At 39.6% G+C, this 26,874-nt stretch overlaps 1 protein-coding gene across 1 annotated transcript in view; it reads right to left on the bottom strand.

The window, feature by feature from the left end:
* Positions 1-26,874, bottom strand: part of LOC136865962 (protein broad-minded) — a 108,815-nt gene that overhangs the window by 19,712 nt on the left and 62,229 nt on the right. Inside the window, exons 5-7 of the mRNA XM_067142530.2 lie at positions 24,920-25,062; positions 8,674-8,847; positions 1,446-1,608 (exon numbers count right to left, since the gene is read on the bottom strand). Coding sequence (XP_066998631.2) covers positions 1,446-1,608; positions 8,674-8,847; positions 24,920-25,062 — 480 coding nt within the window. The remainder of the gene's footprint in view (positions 1-1,445; positions 1,609-8,673; positions 8,848-24,919; positions 25,063-26,874) is intronic.

The following is a 26,874-nucleotide window of genomic DNA, read 5'->3' as shown; positions in this document are numbered from 1 at the left end:
AGTTCATTAGATTCAGATGGTGATTTGAGTGATGTGGATGATATTGCTGTACGCGAAGTCCTCGGTTCGGAATCAGATATGAGTGACAGTGCGCAGAACGGCAATGTGTATGTCACGGCTAATACATTTCGATGGGAAAACATATCTAATTATGTGGGTTAAATAGAACAGTTTATAGTGAACCAAGAACCTTGGAATGAAGAAGTTGGGGAATGTGATGGTGTGCAAGTTTTCAAGACATTCTTTACGGACAAGTTAGTGGAACTAATAGCTCGTAAAACAAATTTATATGCTAAGTAAAGAATCCGATCTAGGGGCTTATTACCACTTCATTCCAGAATGCAGAATTGGAAACCAGTCATGAAGAACGAGATATACATTGCAATTGCTCTTTATATGCTAATGGATATAATACAAAAGCCTATACTACGAAGCTATTTTTCTAAAAACTCTAATTTGTCTATGTCAATTTTTAGGTCTGTTATTTCAATGGATAGACTTGAATCAATTAGTAATTTTATGCATTTCAACAGCAATGAGGCTGTTGATACATATCAGGGACCCTCCAACATTTTCAAAATGAGTCCAATTATGTCTTACCTAGAAAATAAGTTCCAGTATAACTGAAATCCGTTAAATAGTACCAAAGTTGTGCTGCTTTGAATAAAGCCTTGCACGAATCTGAGAAAGTTTAAACACGACACTCAGAACTCCTCCCGCAGCACAGAGACAACCGAGCATTTAAATCCATCATGCTGAGGGGTTAATGTACTATAGTTGAATGCAGGTCTTCATAGAAATATCTTATTGTTGTATGTAATCACACACAAAATATAGGTTAGTATTGCCGGGCTTAGTGGCTCAGACGATTGAGGCGCTGGCCTTCTGACCCCAACTTGGCAGGTTCACTCTGGTGGTGTTTGAAAGTGCTCAAATACGTCAGCCTCATGTCGGTAGATTGACTGGTACATAAAAGAACTCCTGCGGGACAAAATTCCGGCACCTTGGCGTCTCCAAAAACTGTCAAAAGTAGTTAGTGGGAGATAAAGCAAATAACATTATTATTAGGTTGGTATTTGTGAAAATCTTAAGGTGGTTTTCTTACAATTGTCTGAAAACAGATCTTAAAATCAAATAATTTCAGCACTTTTACTGAAGGCTGTGGTTCCTATTGTATTGGTCTGTTCCCCCTCAAGAACAAATTTAGTGGACAGTAATACACGCTACCTCTCTGTGTAGTAATTTTAGTATTAAGGACCCTGAATGTCCTCAGAATCATCAGTGCCAAGGAAAGACTACTTCAGGTACTTGCAGGGGAACCAAACTCCAAGGAGAAATGTAACAGCCTGTGCTTGATGGGCAAGACTCATCATCTGAGTTGAAAGCCATAAAAGGTGCATCGGGCCTGCCTCATCATCCAACATTATAGGACAAAGAGTACGCACCTTCATAGCTCCATGCAGCGTTGGAAGTTCCATCGCTAACAAAGATTCCAGTAAGTGGCTGAACGTGAACATGAAGTTTTTGATGTCATTAGCTTCTGCCAGAACAGGCCAAAGCACCACAGCTGCTGGCACAGTGACAAACTGGGTCATGAAGTTACAGCATCTGTAAACAGAAATACACCTTATTATAAACAAGCAAGTAAGTATACTAGATAAATGAGCCGTGTATGAAAATACAGTGACACAAATATAAAATTCACCATCTTCAGTGTTTTGATTTCAGTTCTCATAAACTTGACGTTTTAAAATAATATCTCATGATACAGATCTGAATCCTCTTAGTCGAAGGGTTAAAGCTATGAGAAGATCCGTAAGTTTCAACACACTACTGTGTAGAAAAAATGTTTTATATAAGCCTTCTTATATGAGTAGAGAAATGGATCATAGATTATTCGATCTTCTGATAGTCGTACATGAGTTTAGCAGCCTCACTGCTTTATTCAGTTTTAATCTCTTACCAATAAAATAGGTCACCATCTTCTTGAAATGACAACCTGATCCATCACCTGATGTCTTTTCTTGATTTTTAAATCCCTATTCTAATTGCTAATGGTATTAATGTTAATAAAGTTGTCGCTGTCAGACGGTTGGTCATTTGTTTGTTACACCAAATTACTTATAAGACACTCTTCAATGGCTCACGCATTAACTGCATATTAAGTGCATGGCAAACAAATACACTTATTGAAATAGATACAAAACATGTTTGTTTTTTAGCAATTTTATGGAAATATTACATACACAATATTGCAAATGCTACATGTCCAGTATGTCAAGATATTATACAGTATTTATGTTTTATAACACTAGACCTATAATGAAATAGCCCAGTAACTTTGGCTTTTAAATTACATTCTATATCATGAAATTATTAATATTTGCAGACAATATTGTGGTCTGGGGAACAAACAGCGAAGAAGCAGAACGACGACTTGATGTACTGACAAGAAAATTGAAAAGTATAATATGAAAATCAGTACAGAGAAAAACAAGACCATGGTGATACCAAGAGGAGAAAGACACGGGAAAGGCATTGTGAAAATTGGTGGTCAAAGCCCTGAAATTTTTAAGAGTTTCAAATACCTAGGGAGTGAATTAATGCAGAATAAAAGGCTGGACATAGAGATAAGCAAGAGGGTGCAACAGGGCAAATGCATTCTACCAGAGTGTAAGAAACCTTGTCTGGAATAAGGAAATGTAAAGAGATAATGTACAAAATGTATTACGCACCCATATTGACTGAGATCTGGACAGTGACAGGTAGAGAGGAGAGTAGAATTTAAGCCAGCGAAATGAAATGCATAAGAAGTATGATAGGAAAGACAAAAAGAGATTGAGGAAGGAAGATGTGAAAAAGGAGGTCGGAACGGAAAACCTAAATGAGAGAATTGATAGAAATAAACTAAGGCAGTTTGGACAAGTAAAGAGGATGCAGGAGAAAAGAATACCAAAACAGATGATGGAAATTAAATTTGAGGGAAACAGAGCAAGAGGGAGACGTAGAACAAGGTAGATCGATTCAATAAAGTGGAATGCAAGAAGAAGAAACCTGGTCTGGGACAAAATGATGGAAGAGGAATGGTGAAGAAGTGTCATAAATGTCCTGACCCGGCAGGAGCTGAATAAGGGGAAAGGAGGAGGATGATGATTATCAGCACACAATATTTAATCCATAACTGGTTTTCAGAAGTTACATTCCATCATCAGTGAGTATAATAAAACTATTTTAAATATATTAAAATTCACACAGGTGCGTCGTCAATTTAAAATGCTGGCGAGGTTGAACTGCACTTCAAAACAAACAAATAGACTGAATGAAAGAGCAGCGGCAGCTCTCCACAATACAAGATGGGAGAGTCTTATTGGTCCAACTCCTGTTAACACTTTCTGGGTCACGGCCATCTTGCGGCAAGTGCCACAGCAGTTACGATGTCGTCAAACAGCTGAGTGCACTAGCGTAAATGCAGGCACGACTAGAAGGGATATGATGTAGATGTTGATTCCCATAGGGAACCTAAAATATTTGTCCTGAATGAGTAAATTTATAATACCAATATAATGGTCCGTTATTGGACATTATAAATTTTCCAGCTAACTCATTCTTGGTTGCCTGCGTTTCGCCCTCGTGTGCCAAGTTAGGCTCGTCAGTTGGAACTTAGCACACCACCCAAGACGCAAGGCTAGTGCATACCATGGAGGCCACTGCATAGGCCACTTGAAGCCACCAGCAGTGCCAATGCACTGTGAGAGCTATGTCTCATTTCCAAAAATAGATGCCTGCTTGGCTTCAAGTGACCTATGCAGTGGCCTCCACGGTATGCACTAGCCTTGCGTCTTGGGTGGTGTGCTAAGTCCCAACTGACGAGCCTAACTTGGCACACGAGGGCGAAACGCAGGCAACCAAGAATGAGTTAGCTGGAAAATTTATAATGTCCAATAACGGACCATTATATTGGTATTATAAATTTACTCATTCAGGACAAATATTTTAGGTTCCCTATGGGAATCAACATCTACATCATTTGATGGCCAAGCAGGCATCTATTTTTGGAAATGAGACATAGCTCTCACAGTGCATTGGCACTGCTGGTGGCTTCAAGTGGCCTATGCAGTGGCCTCCACGGTATGCACTAGCCTTGCGTCTTGGGTGGTGTGCTAAGTCCCAACTGACGAGCCTAACTTGGCACACGAGGGCGAAACGCAGGCAACCAAGAATGAGTTAGCTGGAAAATTTTTAATGTCCAATAACGGACCATTATATTGGTATTAGAAGGGATATGTCAACAGACATACTTACGTAAATTTGGATGAATTTACCACTTGCACGTCACCTTTTGATTGCCCTACACTGGTTTCACATGATTTAGAAAAATCTGACAAAATTCATAACCTATAATCAACAGTGTGCATCAGTTTTGTCATTTATGGATGAAAAGAATAATATTCATGCCTAAACTCAGCTGTTTTGAGAGTGTATATTTCATTGCCATATGGTACAACATTCAAGTTTAAAAACTTCATGTTAATTCCGTATTGAACCGAGAATCTAATGGAAACAAGAGAGGTCCACCTATTCAATACCATATAATGTTATAAGAAAAATTATAACATTTTATTATACTCAGTACTGGTTTCGATGCTGGTGTGCATCATCATCAGCCAAAAATAAGAAAAATATACATAGACACGGTTACAATAAACAATGCATAAACTAAACACAAATTTTACAAAACTGGCAAGACCTAATTAACCATAAACATTAACCTATGACTTAAACCTAAAAATAGCACCAAATGTCTTAAATCTTCGAATATACGTCCTCTTGATAAAAGTCCTCTGAATTTAAAAACATTAAACCATGTGCGAGCAAATTAAATTAAGCCGAGGACAAAAACCAATGCCTCACTATCATAAAAGTCCAAGAGCATAATTTTAATTTTGTAAGAACAAATGTATAAAAGGTTTTCTTGCTGAACATTCACTGAGTATTAGAATTAAGAAACCATTTTTCTATTGGTTAAAAATGGCTGTCATTAAAATAACGTAACCAGTCAAAAGACTTAACAACTTCCAGTACTAAAAAAGAACGTGAGAGAACTTCAGACAGTGTTTTGCGTAATTAGGTCTTGCCAGTTTTGTAAAATTTGTGTATACTTTATGCATTGTTTATTGTAACCTTGTCTACGTATATTTTTCTTATTTTTGGCTGATGATGATGCACACCAGCATCGAAACCGGTACCGAGTATAATAAAATGTTATAATTTTTCTTATAACATTATATGGTATTGAATAGGTGGACCTCTCTTGTTTCCGTTATATGCTACAACATGTGAAGAAGTTTACACCGGTTGTAACAAAATGTTTTAATGTGCATACAACAAATAATTTTAAGACATTCAGCAATTTAATCCTTTACTGCATACTGTTGTCCTCAGGCAACATACAACTTTTCACCTGTATAAATGGATACAGATTGTGGTCAGAGGTAGTTTTACGGCACACCTTCAACTGTACAGTCATTTAAAGACATATACCAGTGACGCCTTGGTTTTTCTTTTTACATAACGTAAGACAAAACAGCCCTACAACCAAAGGTACTCCTTCCACCCCGTCAACATCCACGCGTACCAACCACCGTTTCCCTCCCCATCACATTACAACTCTCTCAGTGAGGGCTGAGAAAGGATGGACGTAGAACTGGGACTGATGAGAAGGGATCCTGTCTCTTCGAAGATGGCAGTGTGTGAAGATGTGGAGATTATCCTTGTCCTTTTGTGGTTTGTGTTTGTCCTTGTCTCATTTTTCTGTTGCTCCCTCTTCACACACCAACCTGTCACTGTGTTTCTCTCTCTCTATACAGAGATCAGGTCTACTTGAAATAACAAAGTTGATGCATCTATCTCGGTGATCAGTAATGTCACAGAAAAATGATGCCAACTTAATTACTAGACGACTCCTCCTCCTTCTTTCTCCTCATCCAGCTCCTGCCGGATCGGGGCATTCATGACACTTCTCCACCTTCCTTTCTCCTTCCACCATTCCTATTCCATCATTTTGTCGCCATAAGACCTATCTGTGTCGGTACAACGTAAAGCAAAATAGCAAAAAAAAATTGTCCCAGTCCACTCCTCTTTACATTAATCGATCCAGCTTGTTCTAGATCTGATTTTCGCTCTCTGTTTTGGTATTCTTTTCTCCTCCATCCTCTTTACTGTCCAAACCATCTTAGTTTACTCCTACCAATTCTCTCATTTAGATTTTCTATTATAAGCTCCTTTCTCACATCTTTGTTCCTCAATCTCTCTTTCCTATCATATCTCTTAGGTATTTCATTTCGCTGCCTTGAATTCTACTCTGCTCCCTACTCACCACTGTCCAGGTCTCAGCCACAGAGGTCAACATAGGTGCATAACACATTTTATTCATTATATCTACATTTCCTTGGTACTTCCCTATTCCAGACAAGGTTTCTTACACTCTGGTAGAATGCACTGCCCTGTTGCACCCTCTTGCTAATCTCCATGTCCAGCCTTGTATTCTGCATTGTGTTCTTACTCTTAAGGTATTTGAAACTGTCAACAATTTCCAGCCTTTGACCAGCAATATCAGCATAGTCTTGCTTTTCTCTGTGCTCATTTTCATACCATATTTTTAAATTTTCCTGTTCAGTGCATCAAGTTGTTGTTCTACTTCTTTGTTGTTTGTTCCCCAGACCACAATATCATCTGCCAATAGAAATAACTTTATCTCCCTATTCTCATATGCTTCCTTTGTCTCCTTTACAAGACTCATGTTTTCATTTAAGTCTGTGAAAACAAGAAACCAATAACCTAAAGTGAGGTAAACTTCTTAGATGACCTGTTCGGTACCAGTATATTAACCACAGATTGAAATTATTCAAAGTTTATGCTCAACATCAGGAAAGGGTCAATTACATTCTGTTATGAAAGGACTGTTCAAAGGAAGGAACATTACTTAAAATTTTTAAAGTTTTCCCAACAATATGCAGCCATTTTTCCATTTTTAATCTTGGCCACTAATTTCTAACTTCCAAACAATAATTTATCCCACCCTACACTGAGAGGCCAAAAGTCATGGGAAGACACTGACTGTGATGTTAATACGAGTTGCTCCACCGCAAGCCCTCAAAAGGGCAGCAATACAGCGAGGCATCGAACCTACAAGGTGTTGGAATCATTTTGGAAGGATCTGGACCCATGCATTTTGGACTGCTACCCACAGCTGTTCTTGTGTAGTTGGTGCGGGGTTCATGGGGCGTATACCAGCACTGACAGCATGCCATAAATGCTCAATTGGATTAAGATCGGAGGATCTGGAGCGCCAATCCATGGTTGTAACTTCACTCCTCCAACCACCTGTGTGCCACCACAGAGCGGTGACATGGCGCACTGTCCTGTTGAAACATGGCATCTCCATCAGGGTACTCTAGGGCCAGAAAGGGAAGCAGATGGTCTGAAAGAATGTCCACATAACGAGCACCTGTCAGCACTCCCTGCAGCTGGACAATGAGGCCTAATTACGAACATAAGAATGCCACCCTGACCAGAACTGAGCCACCTCCCACCTGGACACAACCTTGTTGACACGCAGGATCCATAGCTTCATGCGGCATACGCCACACTGTCACGCGCCCATCAGCTCGATACAACTGGAACTGGGATTCATCGGACCATATCACACGCCGCCACTGTTCCATAGTCCATTGCCGATATTTGCAGGCCCATGCACGTTGTTGAGCGCTGTGTCGAGGTGTCAGCAAAGAGACACGAGTTGGTCGTCGGCTGGTGAAGCCTACGTGGTGCAGTTGCCTTCTTACAGTCCTAGTAGAAATGGCTTCCTGACTCCCTATATTTCACCTGGGCGGTGATATGACTCACAGTAGCCCGTCAAGCGCTCAGTATGTTCTTGCGGAGGTGAGGTGATGTCTGTTCGTTAAACACAGTGGTCTTCCCGTGCGGTGGTTTACGCCGGTGGTAACATTCTCTCTGCAATACTGAAGGTGGACCCTCAATACTGTTAACCTCGGAAACCCACTGGTGTCTGTGACAGACTGCTCAGCTACGCACAGTTAGCCGGTGGCTCCAACTAGCATATGCAGTGGCCTCCACGGTATGCACTAGCCATGCGTCTTGGTAGGTGTGCTATTTACCAACAGATGAACCCAACTTAGCACAACGGGGTGAAACGCTGGCAACCAGGAATGAGTTAGCTGGAAAATTTATAATGTCCAATAACGGACCAATTATATTGGTATTACAGTTAGCCGTACCGCTCAGGGGTCATACACGGCACATTTCCTAATGCGATACGCCTTCCTGTGACTTTTGGCCACTCAGTGGATATCTTTGTTGTTACACACTGGGAATGTGTGGTTCAGCGCAATATGCAACGAACTAGGCTAGCGAGTGGTATCCCACAGTTCAGTATCGGCATTATCAGAGTATGGCCTGTTCTCGCTTGACCTTGTTAGGCACATGCGTTTCCAATGAGAATGAGCGATAACAGGAAGGATGTTGCCCGGCTCTAACCTCTTTCGCATAGCGTGTTCATTAATCTGGGCTGAGAAATCATCAGCATAAACATAAGAAATACATAGCAATGTAAAGGTTAACAGTAAATTATTTCCATTCAACTATCTTCCTCACCTTTCAGTATTTCCACCACAGAGGAGGAACACAGTAGCTGTAAACCAATCAAACCCCTTGAACGTGGGAACATTATGACGATAGTTCAGCGCAGTTTGAGTGAGTAGCAGGAACTGCCTTAGATTTTCTGTGTTTGGTCGACAAGTCTGGAGCAGGCGACTTTGACACCCATACCTAAAAGGAAGAAAATTTAGAATTAGACCAGTCATTAACAAGATATGCATAGTGTAGTACGAGCTATCATTAGTACACATGAAAGCATAACCTGCAAGGGGAATAACAATCATGGTGATAGTGATGATAACCAAATTTGAAGTACATTTTATAGACAGTTAGTTGCTAATCTATATATTAAAAGAGTTTATTAAAAACAGCTTTGGCAAATCTGTCCGTTTGTTCTACTGGACCTATTTGCTTCATTTCTTCATTGCTTCAACAAACTGATCATAAAATTCATAGACCTGTATATCTGTATAGTAAGAATGTAGATACCATGCTTTTTTAAAATATCTGTACCGTATGTAAAGTTGATACTTCTGACATGAATAAAGAAAGATTTCTGTTTTATTCTCTCCGGAATTTCCTGCTGGTGAATCATGGGACATTGATAGGTCTCTAAGTTCAGCCTACTTTAAGTAAGTATAAAATAAAATCATTATATAATCACTCCAATAATTGCAGGCAAAGGCTGACCCCAACCCGCAATACATTCTGTAGTTAGCAGGCTGCTAAGTGACTAACACTTTCATTAATATTCTGATATGCGTGATTTTCATCCTTAGTAATGTCGTTGCATACAGCCATGTTTGATTACTACCTGTCAAGCCAGAGGATATACACTTCTTCTGACCATGGAAGAATACTATTCCCTGCTAGATACTCTCTGATTCTCTAACCTTTCCCAGCTTCCAAATACGAAGGCAGGTTTTTTTCAACCTTCGATCGCGCAGGTAAAGAACCACACAAGCTGTGGGAACTGTTCGCGCATGGAAGGTGACTGCGTAAGTCCTCCCCTCTACCCGTGGTCACAGCCAACTTCCTCACACCAGTGTGAGCCCAGGTATTGGCACGGAAACATGGCCGCTACTATTGACGCTCCCGCTAAATGTGAGGTGCGTAGTGTGATACGTTTCCTTGAAGCATAAGGGAATATTGCAGCTGACATTCATCGACGAATGAGTCGAGTATACGGTCCAAACGTTATGAGTGATGGTGTTGTGCGTGAATGGTGCAGGAAGTTCAAAGAAGGCCGGACCGATGCTCACGATGAAGGGGGGCAAGGACGCAAGTCTGTTGCTACAGATGACATTGTTCACGAAATTGACCAAGAGGTTCGCAAGAACCGAAAGTTTACCGTAAGCGAGTTGTGTGAGAAATTTCCTGCAGTTCTAAGGTCAACTGTTTACAAGATCCTAACAGAACACCTGCGCTACAGGAAATTGTGCGCCCGATGGGTTCCGAAGATGTTGTCTGATGACCACAAAATTCACCGGATGGCAGCAGCGTTGACGTTTCTTACCCATTATGAGGCTGAAGGTGGCGATTTGTTGAAGAAAATTGTGACAGGCGATGAGATTTGGGTTTCGTACGTCACCACAGAAACAAAACAACAATCACATCAATGGATGCACACGCACTCACCAAACAAACCGAAGAAGTTTAAGCAAACCTTCAACGAAAGGAAGATGATGCCTACAGTCTTTTGGGACCAAAAAGGTGTATTGCTTGTTGAGTTCATGGAACGGGGGTCTACGATCAATGCGGCTGTTTATTGCCAGACTTTACAACGACTGCGGAGGGCCATACAGAACAAACGACGAGGCATGCCAACGTCTGGAATCCTCTTCATTCATGACAACGCACGCCCTCACAGTGCTCGTGTCATCCAACGACTTCTGCGCCGAGTTACTTCCACCTCTTGCCGGGACTGAAAAAGTGGCTGGGAGGGCAGAGGTTCCAGGAGGATGAAGATCTTCAAACCAACGTTTGGGCCTATCTGAACTCACTGGTGGCAACATATTGTGCAGAGGGGATTGAAAAGCTTGTCCACAGGTATGACAAATGCTTCAACCTTTATGGTGATTATGTTGAAAAGTAACCACATAACATTTGGTAATAAATTCATTTGGATATGTACACTTGTCTTTCATTTATGACCCTCCGGAGGTTGGAAAAAAAACTGCCCTCGTATATTCAATAGTTGGCAGAGCGTTCCTAATAACTTACATGCTGCTAAGAGAAAAAAGTCTACGTACAAACAGACCCCATCATGACGTATGCCTTAGACATTAGCTGGGAACACCTATTGAAGTATAACTTAGCTACACTAGAAAGAGTGAAGGCCATGTATCTTGAAAAATTCTCTGCCTGGCAAAAAATGCTCCTTCGAGGTTAACCTATGAGCTCACAAGACAACCGTTCTATATCGAAGGATTGCGATTTACAATATCATTGCCTTCTATGACACAATACCAAGCTTTACATCAAGAACTACAGGATAAAAAAGCGAATATATGGATAGAGTTTCACCAAACAGGCGGAATAGATAATTTCTTACAACGAACTGTGGCATACTATAATGTGCTTCTTACTAAATATTCATAAAACCATTGAAAAGGTAGCCGGCCCCGTGGTGTAGGGGTAGCGTGTCTTGCCTCTTACCCGGAGGCCCAGGGTTCGATACCCGGCCAGCTCAGGGATTTTTACCTGGGCCTGAGGGCTGGTTCAAGGTCCACTCAGCTTACGTGATTACAATTGAGGAGCTATCTGACGGTGAGATAGTGGCCCCGGTCTAGAAAGCCAAGAAGATTTGTTGTGCTGACCACACAACACCTCGTAATCTGCAGGCCTTCGAGCTGAGCAGCAGTCGCTTGGTAGGCCAAGGCCCTTCTGTACATTCCGTACTTAGCAGGTTGCTAAGTGACTAACACTTTCATTAATATTCTGATATCTGTGATTTTCATCCTTAGTAATGTCACTGCATGCAGCCATTTTTTATCTACCTGTCAAGCCAGAGGATATACACTTCCTCTGACCACAGAAGAATACTATTCCCTGTCAGATACTCTTTGATTCTCTAACCTTTCCCAGCTTCCAAATATATTCAACAGACGGCAGAACGTTCCTAATAACTTATATGATGCTAAGAGAAAAAAGTCTACGTACAAACAGACTCCATCATGACGTATGCCTTAGACATAATCTGGAGACCCCTATCAAAGGATAATCTAACTACACTAGAAAGAGTGAAGGCCATGTATCTAAAAAAAGTTCTCTGTCTTTCAAAAAAAAAAAAATACGCTCCTTCGAAACTAACTTATGAACTCACAAGGCAACCATTCTATATAGAAAAGCTGCGGTTAAAAATACCATTGCCTCCTGCTGCACAATACCAAGCTTACATCAAGAACTGCAGGATAAAAAAGCGAATATATGGATAGATTTTTACCAAGCATGATGTCGTCAGACTGAATGAATTCTGACTACAAACTGCGGCATACCATAATGGGCTACTTATTATATGTTCACAAAACCCTTGAAAAGGGCAGGCAAAACAATATGACTACGACAGGCATATCAGGACGAGTTATCCGACCTATTAATAACGAATGCTGCAGAGCAGCACGGGTCCTCTAGTAAAAATTAAATTAAAATTTTGATGGGTCTTCAGTCTTGATGTGGGAAGTGTAGGATGAAAAGAAATCTTTTCACATACATGCGAAAAGGGAGGAACAAAATATTGCATTCCTTCCTAGCTAAGTTTGGAAAATACTACACCAGTTATCATGTCGAATACAGTCATTTTCTCTGCTGTCTAGAATTGTCCGATTGGCCTATGATTTTTATCTTCCACCCCCCCCCCCACGCCCCCCGCCCCCCTCTAGCTGTTTTGAAAATTTAAAAGTAGCCTAAGTTGCTCCTTTATACCAGCAGATATCAGGGGCTTAAAATATATAAACAAGCACGTGTTTGTTCCCTACCCACTCCTCTGTTACATGGCCTGCCTTCTTCCTCCAGCAAGTCAGTGCTTGTTCTACATCAGACATTTACTTCTTTCCCTGAGATAATAATAATAATAATAATAATAATAATAATAATAATAATAATAATAATAATAATAATAATAATAATAATAATAATAATAATAATAATGATGATGATGATGATGATGATGATGATAATAATAATAATGTTATTGGATTTACGTCCCACTAACTACTTTTACATTCCTTGGACAGCTCATCGCACGAACACATCAATCCTGAACCAACTTCAGATAAAAGTTCGTCTATCGTGTAAGGTCTCTCAGCGGATTGTACGCTACTTTGGACATATAATGCGCCGAGATGATAGTCTTCAAAAGCTGATTGTTGAGGGCAAAGTCCAGGGAACCAGACAAAGAGGACGAATACCAACGCGATGGATTGACATGGTGAACGGCCCCCTACAGAGTTCTCTCAGAGTTACCACATTGAAAGCTTTAGGTAGGAAAGAATGGCGGAGTATGATTCATCGGCTAGAGGGCTGAATATTATGATAGTCACGGCGCCTCAGTCATGAGGCAAAACGAAGAAGAATGAAACTACTTTTACGGTTTTCGGAGATGCCAAGGTGCCGGGATTTTGTTCTGCAGCAGTTCTTTTACGTGCCAGTAAATCTACGGACACAAGGCTGACGTGTATATTATAATTATAATAATAATAATAATAATAATAATAATAATAATAATAATAATAATAATAATAGAAACTTTTTTTACGAGGGATTGTGGAAAATCTTCAAAAGACACTTATGAAGGGTCCGCACTCCACAAGTGTGTGGGATTCTTACCCACTAAAAACCACACACCCTTTTCCCACGATGTGTGTCATCACCCCGGAACCGCTCTACTTCAGGGTGATATCGTGCTTTGTCTTTCAGACGTCTTCTTTCTTCATTTCTCCTTTACGAGCGTTCATATGCTTCCAAATCCTTCTTCTTCTGACGAAGGACGTTCGCCACGTACACTGCCACGCGATCCCAGGATTCCTGGTTTCGCAGCATCACCGAAATAATATTATCTGTTGTCAATTCTCCTAGTTCAGTTTCCACACATCTTCTCTGAATCGTCCAATGGCCACATACAAAAAAGGTGTGAAATACGTTGTCAATGTCATCACAGTATATGCATGCTGCGTCACTCGCTCTGCCCACTTTATGCAGGAATTTCCGGAAATATCCATGCCCTGTTAGAAGCTGCGTGAGGTAGTAATTTACTTCACCATGGGCCCTTTCAACCCAGATATCCAAGCGTGGTATCAGTCGCTTGGTCCATTTGCCTCAAGGGTCACTTTCCCATCTGAGTTGCCATCGCCTCATCCGTTGACTGAAGGCACGCTTCTTTGCACATTTCTTTCCCAGCTCTCCTTGGGTACACCAGATTTCATGTCGCTCCAATGCAAGTAGGTCTATTGGGGCTATTGCTGCACCGTGAGGATTGCAGGTTCGGAAACCATGCGGTATGCACATGCAATACGTAAAGCCCCTCTCCGTTGTACGGCAGCTATCCTTCTCCGATACCAAACAAATCTCAAGGATTCAGCCCAGATTTCAGAGCCATATAGGAGCACTGACTGAACCGTCGACATGAGAAGACGTTGTTTACTGGATTTTGGACCTTTAATATTTCCCATTAGTTTGCTAAGTGCAGTCGTGTATTTTACTGCCTTGTCTGTCGCTCTCTGAATATGATTCCAGAATGTGAGCTTGGAGTCAAGTGTCACTCCTAGATATTTTGTGCTCGCAGATGTTTCAATCACTAACTCTCCAACAGTCATCGGTACAAGAGTTTCGATCCTTTTCCTCGTCAGAAGAACTATCTCCGTTTTGTGTTCGGCTAATGTTAGACTGTGGCTCGTCATCCATTCTTTTATGCACCGCATCACCTGGTTCAGTTTGATTTGAGCCATTTCAACATTACGAGCTACTATCAAGGCAGCCACATCATCAGCGTAGCCCACAAGCTTCGTGTCCTCTGGCATCTCCAAACGTAACAAGCCATCATACATTATGTTCCAAAGATCTGTACCAAGGATCGATCCCTGCGCTGCACCAGCCGTCAGGCGTTTTGTCTTTTCTCCATCTTCCGTATCATACAACAGAGTGTGATCTTTGAAGTAATCTCTCATTATGCACGTAAGATATTGTGGTAGCTTGAAAGTATCCTCAAGAGCTACCAACATGTCGTTAACATCGTTAGATTTCTGGTTATTGATGCCAAAATATTTCATAGATTTCCATATCTTCGCAGGGCGTACGTCAGGTCTAATCAAGTTATGGGCGTAACATAGTCTAGCGCTTCGAATTTTAGAGGTCGTTTTATTACGCAGTGTTTTATAAGTCTGGTGGTTCACTTCCGTTGGGTAGTGCTTGTATCGTCTATGAGCAGCGTCTCGTTTAGCCATTAAGTGGCGAATTTCGTCATCTATCCACGGTTTAGGAGCTCTGGAACCTTTTCCCGTAAACACTGGGGCGTGCCGATAGTAGAGTTGCGTTAATAGGTTATTAAATGTTGAGACCATTTCCTGTAGATTATTGGCGTGATTTATCTCCATCCACGGCATGGAAAGAGCATCTTCTTCTAATTTATCTGCGTCAATTCATCTGAGGTCCCTGAATGATAATATTTTCGACCTTGGTTTCGGAGTTTGTAATTGGTAGGACAGGTAGATTATGTCATGTCCAGATAGCCCCAGGGCTGATGTCTGTCCATGTTGCAGGACTTTCGCTGAATTGTTTGTTATTATTAGATCGAGAAGGGTGTGACTGCTATTAATGTAGTGGGTTGGTCTGAGAGGTAAAATTGTCATGTTACATGCTTCGAAAATGTTACGAAACTGTCGAGTTGAAGCTGCGGTACTCTCTAACAAATTTGCGTTGAAGTCGCCCATTACAATAACGTGTTCATAGTCTGGCAGAAGGTTTAGTATTTCAGTCTCAAGGTCAGTCAAATACCCTACTTTCGGAGACTTGTAAACCACTCCTAGCAAGCATTTCTTTCTAGACAGTGTTATCTCTACAAACAAAAACTCTGGTTTACGTTCATACTGTGAAGGTGAATGGCTAATTACTTGAGGGATGAGGTCTCTGGCAACATAAGCAGCCAACCCCCCACCGCCTTTCCCCTCGCGGTCATTTCGTAGAAGGACGTACCCGTCTATGTCAACAGCTGAACTGGGGCATTTGCTGCTCATTATTTGAGCACCTTCAAATACCACCGGACTGAGCCAGGATCGAACCTGCCAAGTTGGGGTCAGAAGGCCAGCGTCTCAACCGTCTGAGCCACTCAGCCCGGTGCCTGAGATTCTAAGTGAACTTAAACACATCATATCATGACAAGAAGATTATAACCATAAATTTTGTTATTATATGTAATTTAATCTTATAATTATTCCTGCAACATTGTCTTTGTCTGTTATGCATATATTGTAGTTATCACATATTCTGTTTAATTTTTATTTGGCTGAAGATGGCCACTAAGTGGCTGAAACTAGTCCCAAGACTGATGTAATATCAATTACTCGATATATTGTATTGAAAAGGTGGACCCTCTTGTCAATTTATTTTTTATGATGATTCTAGGCTTCGCTAGACAGCGTGTCAAATACGATTGTTTTCTATACGCTGTTCTGTAGACTTCTGAGATTCTTGACTCCTTAACAATGAATGACAGGTTCTATCTAACTGTATCATTCATTCCTCTCAGAACTACTTTCATTCAACCTAGACATGGACTGCCTCAATCGACAATTTGTAAGACGACTTTCTCTATCCTATTGAGATTTATTTTCACGTTGCAATCTTTGACTTTTGGCCTTTCTCGTGTTTTTAGAGAGATTTGATTTTCTTTTAGGCATGACTAATAACTTAACTACTCAATACAAACTAACACAAACATGGTGCGCTTTGAGACTCAACCATTAAATGAAATAAGTTTCATTATGATAGATCCGTATTGAACTGTGATTACAAAAATGATACAAAATTCATTGAAAAGGTGGACCTTAATAATATATTAGTTTAACTCTATTGAGACTCAACCATCCGCAATAGCCCGCTCGAGCGTACTGAGGCCGCGCGAGAGCCAGCCTTTGTAATATTAAGTCGCTGGAGGGGGAAGCGGTGCAAGGCGCCTTTCGATGTGGTGAAGGGGAAAGCGCGGTACTAGACACACCTTCTTTAGTTTATTATTATATTTTTGCAGATAACCAAGATGGCTCCCAACAGTAGGCCAATATCTGTTGCCTTAGAAACGCTTTAATGGAAGAGTTATCTAGTTAGTAGTATCTATGGAGAACAAGAAAATTTAGCATGTAGGTGGTTGTTAGGGCAGGGTTAGCAACCAAAATACACTCTTAGTAAGTTATCTATAGAGCAATTGTAGCAAAATCCAATATGGAGGCACTTAGGGCAATAAGATTAAACCAAAATATGCCCTCAAATCAATTAAAATAAGCTGTAGACTCTTAAGATAACATGTTCACACAACCACTACACCAAATAAATAAACAAATACTCCCTGATACCCACTAACACTACACAGAACACGAGAAAAGACGTTAAGATCGCGGAGCTCCACTACACATGATCTCTTCCAGTGAGTCTATACTTTGATCTTAATATTCACTATTAAATCCAAAATCTTCAAAATATGCATTATGCATGAATTTTCTCCTAAAAAGGCCAAAACATGCAAACATGCAGGGAAAAGAAATGGTTATCTGGAATCGTTAAGCCATAAAATGAATATTTGCAAATTTTTAGAAGTGTAACCAGATTATTTAAAAATATGCATTTGCATGGAAATCAGGGCTCTAGTGATCACGAAGCTGTTTTTGTTGTAGTTAAAAATAAATGTAATAGAAAGGAAGGTCCTATAAGTAGGACTATTAGGCAGTACTATATGGCTGATAAAACAGTCATGAGGAGGTTTTAAAAAGTAACTGTGATTGGTGGAAAACGGTAAATAAAAATGTAAACAGACTCTGGGATGGGTTTAAAGCAACTGTTGAGGAATGTGAAAACAGGTTTGTACCTTTAAAGGTGGTAAGGAATGGTACACAACCACTATAATATAACAGAGAAGTACAGAGTCTAAGAAGGAGGTTCAGACTGGAAAGAAATAGAGTTAGAAATGGCTGTGGAAGTAAGGAGAAATTGAGGAAACTTACTGGGAAATTGAATCTAGCAAAGAAGTTACCTAAGGATCACATGATGGCAAGCATAACTGGCAATCATACAAATTTTAGTGAAAAATGGAAGGGTATGTATAGGTACTTTAAGTCAGAAACAGGTTCCAAGAAGGACATTCCAGGAATCATTGATGAACAAGGGGAGTGTGTATACGATGATCTTCAAAAGGCAGAAGTATTCAGTCAGCAGTATGTAAAGATTTTTGGTTACAAGGATAATGTCCAGTTAGAGGAGGTGGCTAACACTAAAGAAGTATTACAATTCACCTATGATAACAAAGATTTTTACAGTAAGATACAAAAGTTGAAAACTACAAAAGCAGCTGGAATCGACAAGATTTTGGGGGATATACTAAAGACAATGGGTTGTTGCGATATAGTACCATATGTCTGTCTGTTAGGTCATCAGCCCAGAGGCTGGTTGGATTCTCAAATAGCACCACCAAGGGTTATGCAGTTATAAGGAAACTGCAAAAAAACTAATGGTAGCACCAAAATGAGGCATACTAGGCAAGATGACAAGTGAGGTAGTTTACCATTGCTTTCTCCACTGGGCTAGAAAGTGCTATTGCAGCACAACTGACCCTATGAGCAACACCTTTCATAACTCTCAAACACACTGGCCATGCTCCGAATGTCATTACTCAGCAATACCTATGCCCCAGCAGCTCCCATACTGTCACAGCCACGGATGAGACTGGGACCGGTGGAAGCTACGCTTTACTCTGGCCTGTGCCAAGATATGAATGCATGCAAAAGTACTGCATCCATCAAAGTACTTATCCGATTATTGTTTGCATGGAGGAGCTATACCCAATGAATGAAGAGTTGTTATAGTAGCCCCTTTGTATAAAGGAAAGGGTGACAGACATAAAGCTGAAAATTACAGGCCAGTCAGTTTGACGTGCATCGCATGTAAGCTTTGGGAAAGCATTATTTCTGATTATATTAGATATGTTTGCAAAATTAATAACTGTTTTGATAGAAGGCAGTTCTGGTTTAAGAAAGGTTATTCCACTGAAGCTCAACTTGTAGGATTCCAGCAAGATATAGCAGATAGCTTGGATTCAGGAGGTCAAATGGACTGTATCACGATTGACCTGTCTTGGGCATTTGATAGGGTGGATTATGGGAGACTATTGGCAAAAATGAGTGCAATTGGACTGCACAAAAGAGTGACTGTATGGGTGGCTATATTTCTAAAAATAGATCTCAGAGAATTAGAGTAGGTGACGCTTTGTGTGACCCTGTAATAATTAAGAGGGGAATTCTTCAAGGTAGTATTTTTGGACCTTCATCTTTTCTTATATATATAAATGATATGAGTAAAGAACTGGAATCAGAGATAAGGCTTTTTGCAGATAATGTTATTCTGTATAGAGTAATAAATAAGTTACAAGACTGTGAGCAACTGCAAAATGACCTTGATAATGTTGTGAGATGGACAGTACGGAATGGTATTATGATAAGTGGGATTAAAAGTCAGGTTGTGAGTTTCACAACTAAGAAAAGTCCTTTCAGTTTTAATTACTGCATTGATGGGGTAATGGTGTATGGCTTTTAGTGCCGGGAGTGTCCGAGGACATGTTCGGCTCGCCAGGTGCAGGTCTTTTGATTTGACGACCTGTGAAAGTTCCTTATGGGAATCATTGTAAGTACCTAGGTGTTGATATAAGGAAAGATCTTCATTGGGATAATCACACAAATGGGATTGTAAATAAAGGGTACAGATCTCTGCACATGGTTATGAGGGTGTTTTGGGGGTTGTAGGAAGGATGTAAAGGAGAGGGCATATAAGTCTCTGGTAAAACCCAAACTAGAGTATGGTTCCAGAGTATGGGACCCTCACCAGGATTATTTGATTTGAGAACTGGAAAAAATCCAAAGAAAAGCAGCTCGATTTGTTCTGGGCAATGTTCAACAAAAAAGTAGCGGTACAAAAATGTTGCAAAGTTTGGTCTGGGAAGACTTGGGAGAAAGGAGATGAGCTGCTTAACTAAGCGGTATGTACTTCTTAAGATTACAAATTATTTATTTGATCAACCACCTATTCAATACATAAAAATTGGTATGTTCTGAGATCTCAGCGGAGAGATGGCGTGGAATGACATTAATCGATGAATAAGTTTGAGTGGTGTCTTTAAAAGTAGGAAAACACACAATATGAAGATAAAGTTGGAATTCAAGAGGAAAAATTGGGGCAAATATTCATTTATAGGAAGGGGAGTTAGGTACAGGAATAACTTACCAAGGGAGATGTTCAATCAATTTCCAATTTCTTTGCAATCATTTAAGAAAAGGCTAGGAAAACAACAGATAGGAAATCTGCCACCTGGGCGACTGCCCTAATTGCAGATCAGTAGTGATTGATTGATCATGTTTCATTCACAGTGTGAAATATTTCAGATCATACCACTGTCTGTCTCACAACATTTTCAAGGTCAGGGTCTTTCTGGAGTCTCTCACAATCGTGTAACTTATTTACTACTCTATAGACAATCAAATCATCCGCAAATAGCCTTATCAGCAATTCCAGTTCTTTACTCAATTCATTTACATACATAAGAAAACACAAAGGTTCAATGATACTGCTTTGTGGGACCCCCCTTATAATCATTATAAGATCAAGGAATTCTCTGAGTTCTATTTTCAAGAAATGTAGCCACCACTCTCTTATCCAGTCCAACAGCCCTCATTTTTTTCAGTAGTTACCCATGATTTACCCTATCCAAAGCCTTGGATATGTCAATAGCGATACAGTTCACATGACCTCCTGAATCAAAATAATCTGTTATATCTTGCCGGAATCCTACGAGTTGAGCTTCTTGAGCAAATGACTGTTTTTGGTACTCCTGATTTGCTGCAGACCATTTTTGTCCAGTCATTTGGTTCTTCTTCCTTTTATTTAATTTGATGCCCTTCATCACGGCAATGTACAGTAACTAATAACCAGTGAAGTACACTCAATGCTAAATCAAAGGTAATAACACAGAAATTGAGCACATACAGTGTGAGTTTACATTTAGGAATTATTACAATTTAGGAACTTCATCATATAGATCCATATTGATACAGTTTAAATTAAGAGCTAGTGTTAGGTTTAATAGTCCACCCAATCGATACACTTCACTTTACAAGTGAATACTATTTAATATAAAAATATATTAAGCATGTTGGAACATGTTTCTCATTTGAGACTTCTTCAGCCATAACGTCTCGTAGCAGATTACAATGCTCATAGTTGCTGTCTAATAATTGAAAAATGGAAGAAACCATGGTCCGCCTCTGTAGTGTAGTGGTTAGTGTGATTAGCTCCCACCCAGCTCTGCCACGAAATTTGAAAAGTGGTACGAGGGCTGAAACCGGGTCCACTCAGCCTCGGGAGGTCAACTGAGTAGAGGTGGGTTTGATTCCCTCAGCCATCCTGTTCATCACTTCTTGCAAAAAATTGTTTTCTTCAATACACTAAAAATAAAATATACACATTATTTACATAAAATTTTCCACCACTTCTTGCAAAAAATATTTATCTTCAATGTTAAAATTTGAATGACATTTCTTGAAAATATGACATGCCAGCCATAATGTCTCGTCTCGAAGATAAATATTTTTTGCAAGAAGTGACGGACAATTTTATGTAAATAATGTGTATATTTTATATTTAGTGTATTCAATGTTAAAATTTGAATGACATTTCTTGAAAATATGTACTGAAGCTACCAGCACTGCATGTCATATTTTCAAGAAATGTCATTTAAATATTAACACTGAAGAAAACAATTTTTTGCAAGAAGTGATGAACAATTTTATGTAAATACAGTTGAACCTGATTTATACGTATATCAAAGGGAAGAGAAACATCTACTTGTAACTGAGAATTACTTAGAAATCAGACTTACACAACACACCACATATTTACTGAAAAACCAATGGAATAGACCTACATGTGTAAATCCTTGCAAATAATAAATACATTTACTGAAAAACCAATGGAATAGACCTGCATGGGTAAATCCTTGTAAATAATAAATACATTAAGACAGAAAATATTATTTTGAACTTGGTCCAGCCTTAAAGAAATCAGATAGTTTGGCTTGTTTCACTTTTCTTGCATTAAGAGTATAAACCTCCTTTTGCAAACTTAGTAAAGAATTAAAAGCATTTTCACTACAACTTTTCGCACTGATGTAACGCCTACACACATCGATTGCATTTAACAATTCACTCAGTCGAGGTGTTTCAAGATTCAAGTCGTTATCTCCATCTCCATCACTGTCACTATCGCTTGTAGCTGGTCGATCACCACCGCGTTGTTGACATACATCAGCAATAATGTCTTCATCCGGTAGTTCTCCACATACAGCCAGATTATCATCAAAATGCACAAAAGTGTCGAATTCTACACCCTCCGGTAGCGTTAGCCCATTGCCAGACAAAACTTCGTCCCCATAATCATCATTGGAGGCAGCCTCTTCTTTTAAGACACCAGCTTTGCGGAAACAGTTGCTGATTGTGGAGGATGACACCTGCTTCCAGGCAGTTGAAATAAAGTCCATAGCTTGTAGCAAATTAATGGAGAGAGGTTCATTTCCTGCATCACTCAGTGTTATCAAATGTTGAACCAGCATTTTTCTATAATGCACTTTGAAATTTGCAATGATGCCCAAATCAAGCAGTTGTAGAACACTGGTACAGTTAGGAGGGAAAAATTCCACTCGGATGTTCTCCAGAACGATTTGAGATGGATGTGCTGCACATCGATCCATAAGAAGAAGGATCTTCGTCTGTTTCTTTTTCATTTTAATGACCAGTTTTTTCAACCACTGTTCCATTAGAAGCATAGTCATCCAAGAATTTCTGTTGGATTCATATTCCGTAGGTTTTGTTTTTGCACCCTTAAAATACCTCGGATTCTTCAATTTTGCTATCACAAGCGGAGGAAGTTTATCCGATCCATCTGCATTGGTGGCGAGAAGTACTGTTACACGAATTTTACTTTTCTTCCCTCCATGGCATGAGTCACCTCTTTCCGCTAATGTTTTACTGGGAAGGTGATTGTAGAATAGGCCGGTCTCATCACAATTGTAGATGTTTGGAGGCTGATAATCGCTTACGATACCCGGCAGAACCTCTTCTTTCCAGTGTTGCACCGCGATGTCGTCCACAGCTTTTGAGTCACCGCAAATTATTCTCCCTGTGATTCCATGAAGATCTTTAAATCCTTGCAACCACCCTGATGAAGCCTTGAAATCAGCAGTGATACTCATCTTTTTAGCTAAATCTATCGCCTTTGCCTTCAGCATGTCGCCACTAATTGGTAGAGCTGCAGCCCGCTTTTGCTGGAACCATGTGAAAAGTGCTTTCTCCAAATCTACATACCTTCCTTCTTGCTGACGACTGCCCTTTGCTGATTTTGAACCCAGTTTTAAGAACTCATCCAAAATAGCGTTTCTTTTACTGATGACTGTACATAGCATTGTATAAGCAATCCCTAAGTCTGAAGCAATTTCACTTTTAGTTTTGTGTGGATTAGCGTCCACTTCTCGTATAAATTTTACTTTTTCATCTAGGGTATAACTTTTCCTTTTTCTGTTCTCCATGGCTAATCAAAAGCAACTGAGTGACAAAACTACTGTTCAACAGTAAACACCACGTACCGGCACCGTGGACATTTTACTTCTCTGTTGTTCCCACGAAAGAAATTCTCATATTCAAACAAATTTACTGTATTTTCTTTTGTTTCTGCACTGAAACCGCTCACTTTCCTTGTAATGTAACTTAATCTTTGGCGGCATTATGATTGTCAAAAACGACGAAAGTAGAGGAGGAGCGAGATAGAGAGCGAAGAGGACTCGATCGGTTGGCCTTTGTTAAGCCGCCAATAAGTAAGTGTCAATCATGTCACTCGGCGAAACTCTTTGCGTTCTGTTTCAACACCGAAACGAGACCGCTCTACTTCCGCCTTCGCCAACAAAGTGGACACTTCGTAAATACAGTAGTTTCCTTTAAAAAAGCACGTGCTCATTACAATTACGCAAAACTCAGATATATTTCACTGACACTTAATACGTATAACAGCGAATTACGTATAAACGGATTACGTATAAATAAGGTTTGAATAACACGCCTTTAAATTACATTTTACCGGGACCTAAAGGAAATTACGTACAAGTACAAATTTCGCAGAATAGAGTTACGTATAAAGCAGGTTCAACTGTAGTGCGTATATTTTGTCTTTATTCTCAAACAGTTCATAAAGGATATGGGTTCTTCCATTTTTAAGTTATTAGACAGCAACAATGAGCATTGTAATTTGTTATGAGACATTATGGTTGGTATGCCATATTTTCAAGAAATGTCATTCAAATTTTAACACTGAAGATAAATATTTTTTGCAAGAAGTGATGGACAATTATATGTAAATAATGTGTATATTTTATATTTAGTGTATTTTCTAACAGTTCTTAAAGGAAATCGGTTCTTCCATTTTTAAATTATTAGACAGCAACAATGAGCATTGTAATTTGCTACAAGATATTATGGCTGAAGGTCTCAAATGAGACAAAACATGTTCCGAGGTATGTTTAATATATTTTTATATTAAATAGTTTTCACTTGTAAAGTGAAGTGTATTGATTGGGTGGACCATTAAACCTAACACTAGTTCTTAATTTAGGAATTATGTAATATTTAAGTCAAAGGTTGTACACAAATGATGTTGTCTTGCAATTCCTTCACAAACTTTCTTCTAACAATGAGTCTGAAATGTCTGAAACCATGTTTTTTTAATGTTTGCAGGAGCAATGGAGAATTTATACACAGCATTTTGAATCCATAAAACCAGTAACAATCAGCACTGCATCAGTATACGTGATAAAACCATAGAACTACAGAAAATCTGTAGTAGTTGGCATTTCTGTTATCATTATTGCTATTGTTACCATTATCAATATATGTTAACCTAATAACACATGTCTGACAGGTAGTAATATGAGTTATTAATTTATTTGGCTTACCTGACTGCCATATTGATTGCCAGAATCTCCTCATCACACAGAATAGAACCATCATCTAAACCACTGCCTGGCCAGTTGATAGTCACTGATGTCTTTGGAGTACACTGAGCCACCTGCTCTACAAGCTCCAGTAAGACTACTGGCTGTGGCGTGGAACAAGGAAAACAGTATTAGGAACCAGCTCCCAGTATGACAGTGAAACAAAACAAAACAATATAAAAATTTCTATTATCGGTATTAGAAGAATGCTGGGAGAAGTCTAGCAAGAGGCAGTTCACATTTATCCAAGTTTCTCATGACCCCAAGAATTTCTTTCTTAACATTAGGTAGAATAATCCTTATTAATATATAAATCTGTCTGACTTGTATTTATATGAATATAATATAACTCTGTTTGTCCTTCTGTCTGCTTTTCTTTCATCTAAATACTGACTGAGTTCAAATTTGACAAGCTTCGTTTAGAAGTAAAGGCATGAGATTTTCGCATAAATGATAGATGTGATAAAAAATATTTTGAAGTGTTTTCGAGATTAGTGATTCATATGATTCTGGTAGTAAGCAGTCTGGCCTATGCTAACGACTTGGTCTTAATGGCAGATTGTGCCGAAAGCCTGCAATTTAATAACTTGGAACTCGAAAATAGGTGCAATGAGTATGGTATGAAAATTAGCCTTTCCAAGACTAAACTGAAGTCAGTAGGCAAGAAATCCAAAAGAACCGAATGTCAAATTGGTGATACAAAGGATGCGTATTCTCCCAGGAAGCTAGTATAGTAAGTGAGATTGAATCAAGGTGCAGTAAAGCTAATGCAGTGAGTTAGCAGTTGCGATCAACAGCATTCTGTAAGAAGGAAGTCATCTCCTGGTCTAAACTATCTTCATATCAGTCTGTTTTCAGACCAACTTTGCTTTACGGGAGTGAAAGCTGGATGGATTCAGGATATCTTATTCATGAGTTAGAAGTAACAGACATGACAGTAGCGATAATGATTGCTGGTACAAGCAGGTGGGAACAATGGCAGGAGCGTACTCGAAATGTGGAGATAAAGGCTAAGTTAGGAATGAACTCGATGGATGAAGCTGTCGCATAAACAGGCTTCGGTGATGGGGTCATGTGAGGCGAATGGAGGAGGATAGGTTACCTAGGAGAATAATGGACTCTGTTGTGGAGGGTAAGAAAAGTAGAGGGAGACCAAGGCGACAATGGTTAGACTCAGTGTCTAATGATTTTAAGAGAAGGGGTACAGAACTAAATGAGGCCACAGCACTAGCTGAAAATAGAGGATTGTGGCGACGTTTGGTAAATTCACAGAGGCTTGCAGATTGAAAGCTGAAAGGCATAACGGTCTATAATGGTGTGTGTGTGCATGCGTGTGCATGTGTGTGTGTGTGTGTGTGTCCGTGTGTGTGTGTGTCCGTGTGTGTGTGTGTGTGTGTGTGTGTGTGAGAGAGATTCTGATTAAGAAAATAGTGATTTTACTTTTGCAGGAAGTGTAAAAGTACAGCAAAATTCATAGAAAATAATGAGCTCGAAATTGTATTTGAAAGTTACGTGTATGAAGATAAATGGAAGATAAAAATTTCTGAGTTCAACAGAAATACCTGTTCATGTTAATATTCTAGGAAATTTCTTAATGGTACGATCATATAGGTAGATCCCTACGCGGATATACACTTCCTTCATTTACCCACACCCGTGAATGGTTATGATTACACCCAAGGTATTTAAAGAGATAGATCTGTTAACATAATACAATAACCCTGATAGCTGGGAACAGCCTCCTACAGTGACACGTTTATGAGGGATTCCTCTTGCGACAACTACCAACATATTGAGCAGTTTCTTTCGGAAACTTTGTTCCTTCCTTTCACAAACTGCGTGCAGGAGCCAGTTAGGCTTAGGTCAGTTTTACAACTTTACAGACTCAAGGCTCTTTATAAATCACCATTTTTCCA

This window comes from Anabrus simplex, chromosome 3 (genome assembly GCF_040414725.1).
Source record: "Anabrus simplex isolate iqAnaSimp1 chromosome 3, ASM4041472v1, whole genome shotgun sequence".
In the NCBI taxonomy this organism is placed as follows: Eukaryota; Metazoa; Arthropoda; class Insecta; order Orthoptera; family Tettigoniidae; genus Anabrus; species Anabrus simplex.
This window is presented reverse-complemented; position numbering and strand designations above follow the sequence as displayed.